The sequence below is a fragment of the Spodoptera frugiperda genome, chromosome 17, assembly GCF_023101765.2.
Source record: "Spodoptera frugiperda isolate SF20-4 chromosome 17, AGI-APGP_CSIRO_Sfru_2.0, whole genome shotgun sequence".
Classification (NCBI taxonomy): domain Eukaryota; kingdom Metazoa; phylum Arthropoda; class Insecta; order Lepidoptera; family Noctuidae; genus Spodoptera; species Spodoptera frugiperda.
In genome coordinates, this window is record NC_064228.1 from 1570499 (window position 1) to 1588134 (window position 17636).

Sequence of the window (17636 nt, forward strand, 5' to 3'; positions counted from 1 at the left end):
ACTTTGCGAGAACAAAACTTTTCTGGAAAAAATCATTTTAGTGTTTAAATTTATTTATGAAGAGTGTAAATCATATTTTGTGAACATGTTTTGTGGGGGTGGAGTATTACAGACAATTTTTAAATTTTTAGATGGATAGAAGTAGTAAAAGAAATTCGATTAACATATGCCAGTGGAATGCACAAAGCTTAAAGCCGAAGCTTAGTAGTTTCGATGCTTTATTAGTTCAAGAGAAAATACATATAGCTATTGTGAGTGAAACCTGGTTAGACTCGGATTCTGACTTGTATATCAATAACTACAATATATATAGGCGAGACAGAGACGATTCATATGGTGGAGTAGCAATATTTGTTCATAAGACATTACAATCTAAAGCACTTACGCTTAATGTAAGCAACCCAGGCATTGAGGCAGTTCATGTAAAAATTTATAATTGTAATCATCTGGATAATATTATGGTTGTTTACTGTTCACCCTTAATTCGTACTCAACAATCTGATTGGGACAATTTATTTTCCATTTCTTCTAGGAAAACATTAATCGCCGGTGATTTTAATGCGCACCATAGTAATTGGTCATACAAAACGGATCAAAGAGGGAATCAGCTATTAGACTCGTCTTTTGATTGCGGGTTTACTTACTTAAATAATGGTGATGCTACCAGAGTCAAGTTAGTTGGCGGAGTCGTACAAAGAACTTCACCCGATATAACCTTTGTTTCTAATGATTTGATAATAAAATCCAAGTGGCAAGTTTTCAACGAGAATTTAGGGAGCGATCACCTTATTCTAAAGATATTATTTAATTTTGAGCAACAGTTTCCGCTCATAGAACATCGTAACTTTAAGATGGCCAATTGGAAAGGGTATACTGATGATCTTCAGAAGTATTTCTCTAATTATGATTTTGCCATGGATAATGTCCAATATATGTATGACTATTTAGAAAAACACATTAATATCTCAGTTAATAAACATATTCCTAAAATTAAAATATGTAATAAACCAGCAAGCACTTTTAGGCCAAAGAAATATTGGAAGCCCGAATTATCTGAGGCAGTGGCCTTGAGGAGGCTAGCACTTAAAAAATTCAGACAAAACCCTACTCCCGACAACTTAAGAATATTAGAAAATAACACTGAAAAAGCGCGATTATTAATTACACAAGCTCGTTCACAAGATTACAGGAATTTCTGTTCAAGTATTGATGAATGTAAGTCTGCATCGGATATGTGGGGCAAAATGAAATGGCAAAAAAATCATCGTAAACCTACATTCTATGTGCCTGTAGATAAAAGCGAAAACTTATTGCATAGTCTGACACCAGATATGGCTTCGGACAGGCGTCATGAAATTTTATCCATAAACAGTCCATTGGAAATACCGTTTGAAATGTCAGAGTTAGTCAAATGCTTAAAAAGGAGGGACACTGCTCCTGGTGATGATGGTATCACTTACTCCATGTTATATAATTTTCCAGAGAACGGCAAGGTTTTTCTTTTGTATTTATTTAATAGTATTTTTACATCTGGTATAATACCAGAGCAATGGCGAACCATTCGGATTATTCCTATACCGAAGGCTTCAAGCCATCCTAGCGCCGATATGAAGTTAAGGCCAATATCTTTGATGTCATGTCTGTGTAAAATCTTTCATAATATGTTGCTGAAAAGAATGGAATGGCACCTAGAAAGAAACTTGATTTTGTCAGAAAATACGACAGGATTCCGTAGAGGTCAGTCATGTTTGGACAATTTATCCAGAATCATAACTCACATTCAGGTAGGATTCTCAAATAAAATGTCCACGGTAGCTTGTTTTTTAGACGTGGAAAATGCATATAATAATGTTCTTATAGAGAAAGTTATCAAGAAGTTAGACCTATTGAATTTTGGATATCGTATTTGCAATTACATATCGTCATTTCTAAGTGCGCGGTGTTTAACAATAAAGGACAGAGTTACTGGTAAGGTTATTGGATCTCGTTGGACTAGCATGGGCTTGGCCCAGGGAGATCCACTTTCACCATTGTTGTTTAATGTGGCAACATATGACATATGTAAGGATAATGAGGAGTTAGGTATTATGGTATCCCAATACGCAGATGATTTTGCCTTCTATATGAGCCATAAAAATCTAAACAATTGTAAAATAAACTTACAAACTATGTTAAATTCTGTCGTAAATAAATTAAAACTTATTGGACTTGAGATATCTTCAAATAAATCTAAAGTGTGTATACTGGGTGTAAGGAAAACGCTCTCGAAGCCAAAAGACTTTTGCTTTATTATACGAACACAGTTTAATAACAATAACCATTCACCAAATGGTTAATGTATTAGTGATTTAGTATTTTTCAAAACCGCAATGTACAGCGTACAGAATTTAAGGTAAACGACATCGCACGCGCGCGCAATTTTCATACCTACCGTACCGCCCGCACGATCCAGCGGCGCGGCGGGCGGTACGGTGAAACACGCGCCTATTCATCCAATACGTAGGTATAGGTTGAAGCGTATTGTTTACTGTAAAACACTTACCTAGCTAAATCCTTTGCGATCGAACAAGGTGGGGCTCGAATTGTGCCCCATTCATCTCGATGCAGAGGCGGGCTCGGCGATATGTTTCCGCATGAAGACGGGGCATCAAAGTTGGGTCTTCATTAGAATGCTCACGTAACTGATTGAATACGTCTATTAGTCTTTGCCGCATTTCATCCGCACTAGAACACTCGCGGTCGAACACTCTTTCCTTAACGTATCCCCACAAAAAAAGTCTAAGGGGGTTAGATCGGGCGAACGGGGTGGCCAAGCTTGTGGCCCTAGCCTGCCGATCCACCGGTCTTCCAACATCACCGAGAGACGCTCACGGACACTTCTCACTACGTGCGGCGGGGCACCATCGTGCTGGAACCATGTATTTCGGTACTCTGCCAGCGACAACGAATCTAAAAAGTTGTCCACATGTACGTTGATCAGTTCTAGATAACGTGCTCCATCGAGTCGCTGTGGCAAAAACACTGGTCCCAGTATTTGGCCGTTATAAATTCCCGCCCAAACGTTGATTGGACCATCGGGTTTGGTGCCCAGTTTGTTGGCAGGCGTATGGGTTCGTCTGTGACCACACGTGAGCGTTCCTTCTATTCCACAGACCGTTCCTTGTGAATGTCGCCTCGTCCGTCCAGATGACATGCTCAATGAACCTACTCCGTTGCTGATGGCCCACTAGCCAGCGGCAATAATTAAGACGACGCTCACGGTCACCGGGAACCAACGCATGTACTTTATGTACCTTGTACGGGCGCATTCTCTCACGCCGTAACACTTTATGCACCAGCCAGTGAGAGACGACTGATCCATTACGCCGTCGCAGCAACTTAGCAGCGCTGCGTGTGCCTAGGCGTGGATTTCGACGGACGACCTCTAAAATACGCTCCTCCGATTGTACATCAGCTGGTCGCCCACCACCTGACGCAGCGGGAGCAATCGGGCGATTTTCTAGAACTCGTTGGAATACTGCCGTTATTATACGAGAATCAGAGGGATGCCGCACGTTTGGATGTCTTTCCCGGTAAATCCTTAATGCAAGGGAAGCATTACCCCGGGCCTCGCCTAAACACATCAACATGTTGCCGTATTCACGAGCACTGTACACGTACGGTTGTGGCATTGTTAAACAACACGAACACAAACTTAACAACACGAACACAAACTTAACAATAACTAACAAGAAACTTAACAATAACTAAAAAGAAACTTAACAATTAACTAACAATAACAACAAAACTGTAATTTTATTCTAAAAACGTAACCGGAACAAAATTAGGCGCGTCTACGTAATTCGCAAGGAAATACTGACTTTAAAACTGTTGCACGGTTGCACAAGTACCAACAGTGTTGCCAGTTTATTTTTATGTAAATAATACTTAGACGAAATAAAAAAACAAAAAATACCTTGTTGCGAGGTCTTGATTTTTACCCCATGACCTACTACTGATGAACTTGAGAAAAACTATCTTAATAGTTACTTGATTCATAATAGTTTTTGCACACTTAAGAAATAAAGAAGAAACAAATGCAAATTTTAATACAAAAATTCAAATAAAAGTGGCAACATTGCTCGAACTTCCCCGAAAAGATCTACCCGGTGGCGGCGCGGTGTCGGCGCCATCTTCTTGTTCAAAGATCAATAAATTGCAGACACTCCTCTTGCTTCCTTTGTCTGCTACTGTTTTATTCGTCTTTAATTACGTTTCTCAGTTATTTTATCTTTAATAAGTTAATTAATAAAGAATCAAACTAAATGCATGAACGTGTGAAGGCTTCTTAGTAGTGAAGCAAAACGGACTAAATTGATACCTACTATCGCTACCTAACGGTACTGGACGTTAGGGATAAAACTATCTCAGTGTCACTTATACGGCATGTTGGTATGTTACTTAAGGTAAGCAAAATGTTTTGATTTGTAGTTCGTTTAGAAAGATGATTTAATGATTACATAATAATTAAATGATTGAATGATGATTAAATAATAAATCAGAATAGTGAAGTTAAAAAAACTTAAAAACAAAAAACGAACTTACGTAAAATAATAAAACAAAATGTTAGCAGTGTAGGCATAATGCATGTTTAATCATTATTGTCACTTCTGTTTTATTTTAGGCGCGTCGGCTTGGCGCTTGACGTTTGCGTATGTAGTAGTGTAGGGCTCGCCCACGCACACATAGTCTGTACCGCTGTGCCTACTACGTGCAACAAAGTATTGCGCGGTCGAGTTAGTTGACCCGTGGCTTCACAGCTGATTGAATTAATTTACATTGCGTTTTGAAAAATAATTACTGAATATGGTTTTTTTATTGCGATTCTATTTCTTTGTATGTATCAAAGGCTAGTAACCTAAAAAAAACCGAAAAAAAAGTGTAAAAAATTGGTTTTTTTTTCGCGTTTTTTTTGGTGCCTTCGTATCAGTAATCACCAGCACTATCGCCTGTTTTTGTTTTCGGAAGCGTTTCCCTTACACCCGTTATTTAGCCGAAAGCGCAGTGAACAAAACATTAATGTGGAAATAAATAGTAACACTGTCCCGTGTGTTGATAATATTAAATACTTAGGAATGTGGTTAGATAAGTCCCTACTTTGGAGTAAACACATAAACGAAACCGCTCAGAAAACGTTAAAGAATTTGAATCTACTAAAAATTTTAACAGGACCCTCCTGGGGTGTTCACCCTAAACACTTGCGTAACCTGTATATAGCTTTATTAAGAAGTAGGATTGATTACGGCTCGTTTTTATATGACACTAGCGCAAAGTCTCATCTATACAAGCTAGACCTAATTCAAAATCAGGCACTCAGAATTATTGGCGGCTATATCAGGAGTACTCCTATACATGTCATGGAGGCTGAGTTAGCTATACCCCCTCTACACAATAGAAGATTATATCTTGCGTTTAAATATTATATTAAATGTATGTCTTGGACAAACATTGCTATAAATAAATTTCAAAAAGACTTAACTTCCTTGGAACAGAGTCGTTACTGGCGCAATAAAAAAAAACCGCTACTTTGTGTAGTATATACTGAATGCACAGCCTTTGATATTTACTCCTCATACCCACTTGACATGTTCTCATTAGATATATGGACTGCATACATAGATGAAAAGGAAATTATTCACTGTAATTTAAATTGTGTAAAAGAGAGTAAGAAAAATGTAAACATTTCAGTGACCTACTCAGAGATTGTCCAGGAACTAAATGAAAAGTACGAGGGATGGCATAGAGTTTTTACTGATGGGTCTAAAAGTGTTAATGGGCAAGGAGCTGCATACTATAATGCTAGCCAGAAAGAATCGTCTATGTTCAAAATTGATAATGTTAATGCATCGATAATGACATTGGAACTCATTGCAATTTTAGAAGCAATTAAAAGTATACGTAATTTCCAGTGTAATAAAATGGTTATACTTACCGATAGTAAAAGTGCTTTACAACATATTGCTCGTTGCGCCTCTGCGTCCAGAGGTGCATCACTAGCATATGCAATATTAAACCAAACATACAGTTTCAAAAGTCGAGGTCAGGTTATTAGATTGCAATGGGTTCCATCTCATGTCGGATTAATTGGTAACGAGGAGGCGGATAGGTTAGCCAAACTAGCAATAACGGATGGTGATCAATATTATTTAAAGTTATTTTACCCGGAGTATCTTACTGTAGCTAAAAACAAATGTTATAACACATTCAAAGAATATTTTGATCAGAGGAGTAAAGAGAAAGGTATCTGGTTTAAAACGATACAGTGTCAGCCTGCTCGAATACCATGGTTTATGAATTATAAAATAAGTAGAAATATTATAACTATAGCAAATAGGTTACGTTCAGGTCACTATCCCTCCAAGAAATTTGCATACTTAATGAGAAAGGTAGATTCCCCTAATTGTGATGTGTGTAGTGTACTTGATGATGTATATCATATATTAATAGAATGTGATAAATATAAAAGTGACAGGGAATCACTGGTGCGCGAATTTAATTTGAATATGATGGATGTTGGGCCTCTTTTAAAGATTTTAGCAAATCCTGTTTCGTCTGCTGCCATAAACTTATTTAAGGTGTTCACGCGTCAGTGATATTCTGATAGTTTATAAGGTATGTATTATTGTATGTATTTCTTACTTATGAATCTGTGTGTTTGTAATTTTATTAAATTATTTTTTCGTGTTGTTCATGCATCAACAGCCTTAAGCAGTTGATTAGAACTATTATTGGGTACATAAAATATTTTTTTATGAAATTAAACTCTTTTTTACCAACACCTGTGTGCGGTGTTTGGGAGCGTTCCGTTTACACCCTGTATATAGAAATAAATATAAATAGCTTTTAGCTTATTGTGTGAAAACTGAAAGAAGACTTTATTTTCTTTCTTCGTGTGGAAATCTTTAAAAGACGCCTAGTTTTTTAGGGGGAAAGCTAGGGAGTGTGGGATTTTTAGCTCACTAAAATCTCCTCCTTGGCCACCATCTACACCTAAAGGAGGCATCGGGTCCTCTCAGTAGACCTATTATTTATTTACCTGGCTAGTTTATCTACTATGTTATGCTTATGATTGTGAAATACTTAAATAAAAGGATTACATGACCAAGAAAACTCGAAAATACGCTCAATTGTTATAATAGAGTGTTGCAACAATAAAATTTCAAAATGGTACTGCGTTTACAAAACAATAAAATCAAGTGACCTAAATAATCTTTAACTAGTAATTAAACTAATTAAAGCAATTTACTATTAATTTTCTTATTATTAAGTCGTGTGGCTGTAATTATTAATAACAAACTGGCCAGGCAAAGCACCCCATTAAAAAAACGTCTGCCTGGCAAGCCTAGACATTATACCAAACGCTTTATGAAATGTACCTTTTTTGAAAACTATTGTTAGATCAATAAAGCAATCTGTTGCCACACGAAACTGCATGAAAATTTAAAGTACCTAAGTTTTAGTTGACCTCAATGAATTTATACAGATTGAATTTCATATACACACAGTTTTAAAGTAAACATTTTCGTATCTAGACTAAATCCAGTATAACTGAATAATAACTATCAACGATCAAGGTCAAACTTTACGCCCGTTCTTTAACACAAAGCATCGTAAAACGCAACTATTTTCGTTATAATCGAATGAAAACCGATTTTATTTTATCACCATATACTCCAATAATAGATAAGTACGCACCTATATCAATCATGCGATAGGTAACCGATAGCTAAAGCCAACACTACGCACCAGGGGCCTTAGACAAAGTAACAATTTAAAAACGATAACGAAGTTAGAAAAGTCTAAAATGTATGGAGCTGCGTTAAGTCACGTGGTCCATCGACATCGTTATCGCAATTTGGTAGACAATGTAACATTTCATAACGAAACCATAAAGTAACGAATACGTTAGCGAACGTTATCGTGTTTATTCCATACAAATGCGTAGACAAGCGGCACTTTCAGTGTTCGTCTTCGCCTCGATCGTGATCGTCATTAAGGATAACGAAACGAACGCTAAAACGTTGTAGTTATCGACTAATATCGACACAAGATGGCCGGATTTCATTCTACAGCTGATTTTTGACCTTGATTGATGACATACTCTTGAGTATTTATTTTATGTTAGAGGCATTACTGCAGGTTAAATAAATTATAAAATGCATTATCTTCGTTTATTGTGGGTTGTGCACAACGAGAACGCCTGGGAGAGGCGTCAAAACCGATTAAATGCGGCGACGGCTATTGGAAACAATTGGAGAAATGCCTGAATTGTTTTTCAACTAACATTTCAGACTTAATAAAAGAGCATTTAGGAAATTATGCAAGGAGCTAGAAGCTCATGTACGATTAAAAGGTTCTACTGAGATTCCCCTGGAACTAAAGGTAAGAAATTTTACATTAATTAAACAATATAATTATAGGTACCTATTGCAGGCAAACATATACTTTTGTTGTTGGTTATTGATCCTAATAACTTGAGTTAAAGCATTATTCGTCGGTTAGTTTTATATATTATAGGAACTATATAACAAAAATATTGTGGTACGACACAATACTTTATTAACTGCTGTAGAGGTAAGTAAAAATAAAACCACATAATCTAAATCTGTATTATTATAATTTTCAGGTGCTGTGTGCTCTTAGCTTTTTAGCTACTCGCTTGCCGCTATCTCGAAGGGGGTCGCTCAAACGAGGGCCGGGAGAAACAGCAGACTGCGGTGTCGCCGGCCATCTCAACCGCTGACCACGCCTGGTGGATGGAGAAATATTATTTATATTAAATATTTATGTATAAGATTTTTTATAAATACTAATTCATCATTTATATAATAGGTAATATTTATAAATAATAATTCATAACCAGATTAACCAAGTTAAAAACTAATTTATCAAAAAAATTTATGGTGTCTTTCATGTAAGTGAAGTTACTTGGTTGACTAATGTTAATAAGAATACTTTATAAAACATTTCGATTTATTTATTTGCCATCTACCTACTAGAGACAATTAAGTAGCTCATTTTTGAGCAGATCCCTTGAAGGTGTATACCTAGTACTTACATTAATTTAAATCCTAGCTTTTCTATAGTCTTGTCCATAGTTATAAGTATAATATATGTGTATATGAGATTAAAAAGCCAATTTGTCAAGAACTTTTGAAATTAATTGAAAAATAATAACAATAACATACAGGTTTGGACACCAAAGTATAGCTTGTACTATACTATATATGTACTTGTTTGAATTTTTGTAGTAAGGAGGTTAATGTTTAGTTGTAAGTTTTCTTTTACATATTTGCTTAAAAGAAAACTTACAACTAAGAAAGCAAATGTTTTATGGTATATGCCAATAAACATTTCTTGTTTCTTTCTTACTATGGGTGTCAGAGATTGATCATCATCATCATCATCATAATTATAAAAAGTCCCCAGTCTAGTTATAACAGAGAAAATTATTACAAGCCAATTTTCATAACCACAAGGGTGTGTCCACTTTTCCAAAACCCTTCAGAAAATAGCTTGCTAGCCACTCACCATCACACCAGTCTTTCCAAAAATGTTCATTAGATCCTTACTTTTTATCACTTATCTGTAGTCTTGCTGCCACCACCACCAACAGCATTCAATATGTTTGTCAGTTCAGACCACAGTCAGTCTGACCGTACCCAACCTAGTGATGCAGCAAGAGGCCTCGCCGGGTCACCATGACTGTAACATAAACAAACAAAGATTCAGTATAAGTACTTCATTGTTAAGATTGCGTCATTCGTACATTACATACTAGTGAATACAACTTGGATTTACTTACTTTGCTATATCCTCAAGCAGCATTGACAATTGTTGGGAACTTGTTCGCACTCCATTCCATGTTTCATCACTATCACTAAAAATTATAATAATCAATAGATTAGAACACCAGTCATTTATAAAAATGAGTCTATTTTGATTATCATTAAGACTAAAACTTAATATCAAAGTTAATGATAATTAAAACTTAATATCGCCCCGAAGGCTACCCACTGACCAACAATTTAGTATAATAATACTCTATTCACTTACTTACTAGTATAAAATTCTGTTTTTATTATAATCTACAATACTTTAGCTACTCTTTATTTCTATGATTTCACTGAAGTAAAACGACTACTTAAAACAAAGACTATATTACTTACTAGAAATAACGTGGACTGTCTTATACGAGGGCTAGTTCGAAATTGAACTTATAAAGTCATATTTCTCTTGGGGAGCACTTGAGCCCAGCAGTTTTCGGATATTTACGTCTGGGCATCGCAGCACAACCACTTGAAGCCCACCGGTGCGGCGACCACCGTGCCGATCCCGTGACGTCACCCAGCACTCCAACGTCGCTGACTGTGATAACATCACCCTCACGAAGTACGGCGATCGCCAACAACTCACTTATTCTTATCAGTAAAATTCGAAAACAGTAATAACTCGCGGGAATAATCCGATTTGAACTTCTTGAGTGACACTGACAGCTAAATTTTCGTTACCATAAACAATATTTTTGCTTTTTAGCGAACAATCGATTCGACACAACGATAACGATCGCGATGTTACTTTGTCTAAGAAATGTTTGTCGTTATCGTTGAGACGATGACGATTTTAGATATCGTTTCGCTACCAAGCGATGTTACTTTGTCTAAGGACCCTGCTTGCTATATTATGTTGCACCCACTGCTTGCAGTACTGACAACTGTTAGACATTAAAATTTGAATTCGGACTCTAAAATGGCCGCCCAGTTCCGTCGACAGGAAAATTCTACATTGCGTGTGATCTTTTTTTTCAATCATCCGTTTAATTTGTTAAGAATTTAAATATTTAGTTGGACGAGTGTGAATTATGAAAGGTTTTAGATAGTTATGGTAGAATCGGTCGTATTTATTTTATTTGCAAAGGAAATCGTTATGAACATTAAAATTGTGTTTTTTTTTATCATTTACCTCATCAATGTTAATTATCTCGTTTTGTAAGATTTTATTGTATGATAACTTAGTAACTAACGTCTTAAAATAAATGTATGTCGAGTATAGAACTTTATATTCAAGTATTTAAATGTACCTACTTCACGCTCATTACATCTAATAGCTTCTTTGAAGCCTGCCTTGTTCAACGAAAACCATCGAAAATAGATATCGTATGATTCATTTTCAACAATTACATTGCCACTATTACACGGGCCTGATTGATTAGTATTAGCAGCTGCGACTACTATTATTACAAGTACTAGTATTCCTGCTTGCGACCTTCAAGAAATATCGAAGGCCAGACATAAATAAAATACTTAAAGAAAACTTAGTTTCAAGGTCAATATTGGCCCCAATATACCACCCATGGGAACACCTTGTAATTTTCTTATAGAATTTAAAGAAAACACGTACCCACCGTGTCAATAGCGTCATACAAAACAATATCGTTGCGGAGTACGTTCATAATATGTTTATCTGTGGCCTTCAACTTGACTCGTCCGGGCAACCGCCGACCTCGCTTACTTTCTGACTTTTAAATGTTTTGCCTTATCGAATTATCGTTATTGTTGGCTATCTTAACTGTTTTTCTCGTTCTTAGGATACCTTTAAACTTGTATTGACTTTGCGGGAAAAACTGAAAGGTCCGCCTCCGTTTTTGCTTTTTAGTATGTTTTTAACGCATATTAGCAATTTGCTCTGGCTTTGCACATACATAATTTCTCGTAATAAATGTTTTTTATATAATAAATAGTTTTCAATTTCAATTAATAATAATTTACATTGACCTTCGATTGTTTACAGCAAAATTTATCAAATAACTCTCCTCTTCCGCAATTGATGCCTCGATAAATGGCGATTGTTTTTATTTACATCTGTTTGTCCATTACTTTGGTTTATTTACCAATGTTTTTTTTACAAATATTTGGCCTTATGCAGGACTAATCGAAAGCGTTATGAGAATATTAAGTTACTATTCTACCCAAGTTACATTGATTGATCTTTTATTGCCATTGGCGACTCTGATCACTTACCATTAGGTGATGAGTCTCCTCATTTGTCCGCTATCTCATAAAAAATCCTGGTGATTTGTTTTCTGGACTAAACATTTCAAGCCGTTATTTCTATCAGACTGTCTTCTATTTACATTATGTTTGTTTATAACAACACCTAAACAGAACCTTTTATTATATAACTTAACGTATATTATTGAATGGAATCATACTTTCAATATAGATTACTACAATTGATGCATAAAGTTGTCAATGCCAGTGAAATACGAAACACTTGTACAAGAAACATACATATTTAATATGTCTATCTCATGTTAAATACCAAGGAAAGGAATGTTTAGCTTAATATATCGTGCGACACTATGGAATATTGTCAAAAAACCTTTGGTTCCTGATTAGGATTCTGATTCTTCAATAAGATTGTCAGACATAGTTCTAAAGAGCAAAACTTGTGCATATTATGTCTTAATTATTTATTTATTTTCAGCCATGGTCATCGTACTGCAGGCCAAAAGCCTCCCTACTTTCCTTCCACTCGACTCTTTGTAGAGCTTTTGGTGGCCAATCCTTAACACATTGAACGTCGTGGTGGTCACCGGTGACCGACGTTAGCGGAGGTTTTGCCTTCAACAGCTTTCTATTGGCATTCAAAGACTTAATGTTTTAATTAACCCTCAAAATCTCTTGTCCCCAGGTAAGGAAGTACAGAAGAGATGGAGGTCGATTCGCGACTCATACACCAAGACGTACAGACAGGGAAAGTGTGTGTTGCCCGAGCAGTGCCCGCCTGGGAGCAGACGTTACCAGTACCACCACCAAATGTCATTCCTACTGAAAGCCTTGCAGAACAAGTGAGTAAACATGAAGAAAAAACATGTCAGTGAACATTGTTGCCAAAGCCTAAGAAAGTTCTAAGAAAACTGTAGGGAGATGTATATTTTTCCTGCTTCTAGACTATGCAGTTACGAGAGAAATTTTAAATAAAAAAACCCTCTATACGTACGAAAAGTATTTATTTGTCTTTGACTGATGGTTGAAATCCGCAATCCTAATATCCTGAAGTCTTTCATAAAGATTAATTGGACAGCAATAGTGAAATATGTGTAAAGAAGATTGTAAAAATGTCTCATTAACTTAGCTTAACTTCCTATGATACTGACTTTAAGTGCCACCAATAATCTAATGACTTTATTATTCAATTTCCAGGAAACCGAGATATTCACAGGACAAGTATGAGTCATTCTCAGAGATCTCAAACTCGCCGCAACACCCACCACCAGAAGACATGCCGAAAATAAAGAATGAGACCATGGAAAAGCCATTAGATCTAAAAACCAAACCAGACGACAGACCAGAAACGCAAGATAAATGCAACCAAGCAGATTGTATAGACAAACCAAATGCCCTAGAAATCAAAATAGATGCTAACTCCATACTGCCTGAAGACCATTTCGATGACGATCGCCTATTCATGAACTCTTTAATACCTTTATTCAAGAAAATGAATGATGACACAAGGTTACTATGCAGGATTGAAGTGCTGAAAATAATCAGATATGCTTTGCAGGGCCACAAATGTTTTGAAGCTCTTAAGGTGGCTGAAGATTCGTTCGTGAAAGATAGGTTGAGTAATATACTGTCGAAAGATGAGAGCAGTGTGTCTACTAGTACACAGAAGAGTCCGGAATCCAAACTGGCTATGACCACCAGGTCTGCCGATGGCAGCCGACCTGTTAGAAAACGGAGGGTAAGTTTTGGAACCTCTTATTTTAATTGTTAATTGGTGATGTTGTACACTTGAATTTTTGCATTGTCCATGGGTGTGTATTGAATTGAAAAGGAATTATAGCTGAGCTAAATTGTTTATTTTTGTAAATTGGTGCACAGTTAGTGCGGTGACTGGGACTGGCTGCCATGTACCGTGCAGTGGGTTCGATTCCCGCACTAAGCTATTCTTTTCGTAATCCACAAATTGTTGTTTCCGGTCTGGGTGTCATGTGTATGTGAACTTGTATATTTGTAAACGCACCCACGACACAGGAGAAAACCCTAGAGTGAAACAACGTTTTTAGAAAAGAAAAATTAAATTTGAATCATTTGTATTTATTTGACGTTTCTTCCGTTCCAGGCTCGTTCACCATCACCTTTGCCGGTGCCAGCAAAAAAGCGGGGGCCAGGACGTCCCAGAAAGGTAAGGATAAGCATACAATCTTGTAATATAGACCATGTTGATCAAGTCATCTTATAGCCTGAAGTCTCATGCTCCCAGTACTACTTGGTGATCCGTGATCCCAAATGGTAGTTGACCTCAAGTGGAAAAAATACAATATACTTACACAAATATATACCAAAATATATTTAAATAATATGGAAACATAATATACCTACATAATAACATTACATACACTCTCTACATATAATATATACATACTACTTATAATGAAGATCATGATGAAGACTCTGACAACCTCTTCAAAAGAAGCTCCCAAACTCCGCTTGAACGTCAAACGACCTTTAATATAACGTTTCTGTTATCCCCAGATCCGGCCGCCCCCCTCAGACTCTGACGAGGAGCAGACGTCGAGGAAACGCCTGCCGAAGCTGAAGGTGTGCGAGGCTCCGTGCGAGGAGGACTCCTACAGCCACGTCACCAGTGTCGCACAGCTCTCCACTCCCATGTTTATGAAGGTAAACACTTGAATCAATGGTTCTGGAGATTAGCGCGTTCAAACAAACGAATAATAATCGATGCAGAAGGCAGTGCCCCTCAGGACGGCACGTATTGTGATGTTTCCATAACCATGCTCCCGTTGCCGTTGTATTTTATAAGTAGTATTTAAAATTGTGAAAGGAAGTTTTTAGAGGATTTTAAACAAATATACACAATAATAATCTAATTTAACATTATCTTTTTCAGATCTACAACCTGGAGAGGTCAAAAATCGCTCCGGCTCTACCCACAACACCACCAATGCAAGTGTCAATAAAAACCGAACCTGTGGACCCTGAACCACAACCCAGCTAAGCTACCAACATACCTATGCTATATTTAATAAGGTAACATTATCAAACGCCAATCAGAATGCAGAAATATCACGCGATAATGGCCGTTAGCCAATGAGAGCGTACTATTTTTCTAAGTATCAAGTAGGCTTAACATTGCATTTAGATGTGTATAGTCTGTGGTTTTTATAACCTCAAATGTCAAAGAATTTATAATGTTGATTGATACAGGTATATGCGCCTTTTTCTGTTGATTTTTAGGTAATTGGTGACGATATTTTTAGTTGTTTTGGTGAAAATTTACAAGCCATTTTATGTATGTATACAATGTGATAGGCGTGGGACTTCTAACCCGTTAAGGCTGAGTACTACATCTAATTTTATCGACAAAAAAAATAATATGTGTATAATATTTTTCGGTAAAAATTATTCACAAATGATTTTTTTCTCACCAAAACATTATCAAACATATGAAAAAAGTAATGAATTAGTTAGCCAAGGTTATTAGCTACCGTTTGTCGTTTTTTTTTTGTTTCTACGACGCATACAACCTTTGATATCAAAAAAAGTAAAAAAAAATATTAAAATAGCCATAACTTTTAGGGGGAGGGGATTCGACCCCTTCGACCCCCGACTTTTGTCGATAAAATTAGATGTAGTACTCAGCCTTAACGGGTTAGAAGTCTCACCCCTATCACATTGTATATGTTATGTATACATGCAAAAATATTCTAGTTTTTGGACACCTTATGTAAGTAAGGTGATTCAGTGACAAATAATTAAAAGTATCGTTCACCATTATTCTAATTGTTATTAGGGAAGAAATTAAAATATTTATATAATATTACCTATGTTAAATATGAGATAAAATAAACATTTAAAATAAATTGTTGTGAACATAATATTATCTCTATATAGCCTTTACAGGTACATAGATAAAAGAAAAAATGTCGTGTTCAAAACAAATAGTAAATAAATATGTATGCAAAGTTATAATACCTTACCCTTTATAAGGCAAAGGGAATATTTTTACCACCATGTTTACTTCAACGAAAAGTTCAGTGAATATTACAAAACGCATTTTTTAATAAACCACAAAATGTTTTACTTTAATGTTATGCCTTATAAAGGGTTAATTCTTGGATGTTTAAAAGCCATTATAAATTGATGTTGAAAAAGATCTGTGTATTTATTCAATGTTATCTGTTTTAAATACTTCATAGGTCTATGCTCTATGCTAATTATACCATAGATTATTTATTTTAGTCTGTGGTTTGACCTGATTGGTAATGGTATCGGGGAGGTGTTACTTGAAAATGTGTCTATGATGTTATCTATACACAGAATGTTATTAAGTTGTAATTATTATTTATGTGTTTAATATGAGCAACTGTTGTGTTGTATTATTTCTTTGCTTTTAGATAGATGTTGATTTAATTTTCCTAATTTATTCATCTTCTCTGTTTCCGATGAGTGATGAACTTGTATTAAAATGTAGTTATCGGATCTAAGTGTTACCAAGATCAAAAACTACGTTCTGTTCGAAAAGTATTCTTTATTTTCTTTCTCATTTCGTTTTCATCTTCCAGAAAACAAAATACTTTCGTCTTTTTCTGTCATTTTATTTTGTGGTAAGCGTGCACATTCCACAGGTCAGCATCGTGTCCGCTTTCCGTATGACGTCATCGGTACGCATCGCATGTAGGCATTGCCGATGATGCGGTCCGTACGATGCGGATCAGTGGACGCAGCTGTATGAGTTTCTATACAAGACAAACTAAAATCCGTTGCGTGCGATGCGTACGATGCGGACCTGTGGACAATTACCTTTATAAGCCAACTATATTTCTTGCTCTCTCTTTTTTATCTTGTATATTTATTTATAGAAATATTAAATCAACACCTATAAAAAAGTTTGCACGTTCGATTGTAATGAATGAAATGTGATATAGGTTTAGTTTCGCCATGTAATTATTTTATTGTTAAGTTTAATCTATAACTCCATAGTGAGAATTTCTGCACAACGCTGTTGGCCTATTTGTTATGAAGTTTACAGCGCAGAATGATCAAATTCGATCTCGAAATACGAAAATCTGTTTTAAGTTTTCGACAAAACAAAGTCATTTGATAATTTGACAGTTACGACGCAGCCATCTTGTTTTGGCGGGAGTTTTTTTTTTCTTTAATGCACGTTTTGTTTTTCCTCTATTTTGTAATAATGATACAAATAATGGTTTAGTTTAATGTAAAGAAGCATTTTTTAGTTGTTAATTTAGTTTAAGTTTTAGTACATTGAAATGTTTTAAGGGTCAGTCGATTCTTGCAAAGATGATAATAATTGTAATTAGTATGTTTAATTGTGTATTCGGTAAGTGATGGAAGATAAAAAATACTGTTTTTTGTTTTACTGGGCATCTGTAGGCCAAGTTAATTTTGTGTTGATCACAATACGAACGTTGAAATAATAATATAAAGAAGTGTTGTGTTACTTGTGTTATGTCCGAACATTCCTTAGTTAGGAATATTGTAGATATTGTGAGAATTATCACGGATTGTATACCGTTGAAATAAATATCAATATTTTTTAACATTTTT

General features: G+C 35.7%; 1 protein-coding gene and 1 long non-coding RNA gene across 3 annotated transcripts in view; one reads left to right on the top strand and one right to left on the bottom strand.

Moving 5' to 3' along the window:
* LOC118276689 (uncharacterized) overlaps positions 1 to 17629 on the top strand; it is a 54398-nt gene extending 36769 nt beyond the window's left edge. For both annotated transcript variants that reach the window (XM_035595130.2, XM_035595131.2), the window contains exons 2-6: positions 12733 to 12889; positions 13245 to 13785; positions 14167 to 14229; positions 14580 to 14726; positions 14956 to 17629. In XM_035595130.2, the coding sequence (XP_035451023.2) occupies positions 12733 to 12889; positions 13245 to 13785; positions 14167 to 14229; positions 14580 to 14726; positions 14956 to 15063 (1016 nt within the window). In that variant the 3' untranslated portion in view covers positions 15064 to 17629. The remainder of the gene's footprint in view (positions 1 to 12732; positions 12890 to 13244; positions 13786 to 14166; positions 14230 to 14579; positions 14727 to 14955) is intronic.
* LOC118281510 (uncharacterized) lies at positions 8638 to 12725 on the bottom strand. Its single transcript, XR_007706148.1, has 4 exons — positions 10209 to 12725; positions 9845 to 9919; positions 9612 to 9744; positions 8638 to 8788 (listed from the first exon to the last, which is right to left on the bottom strand). It is a non-coding gene; the product is annotated as an uncharacterized LOC118281510 (long non-coding RNA).
* Positions 17630 to 17636: the final 7 nt, after the last annotated feature.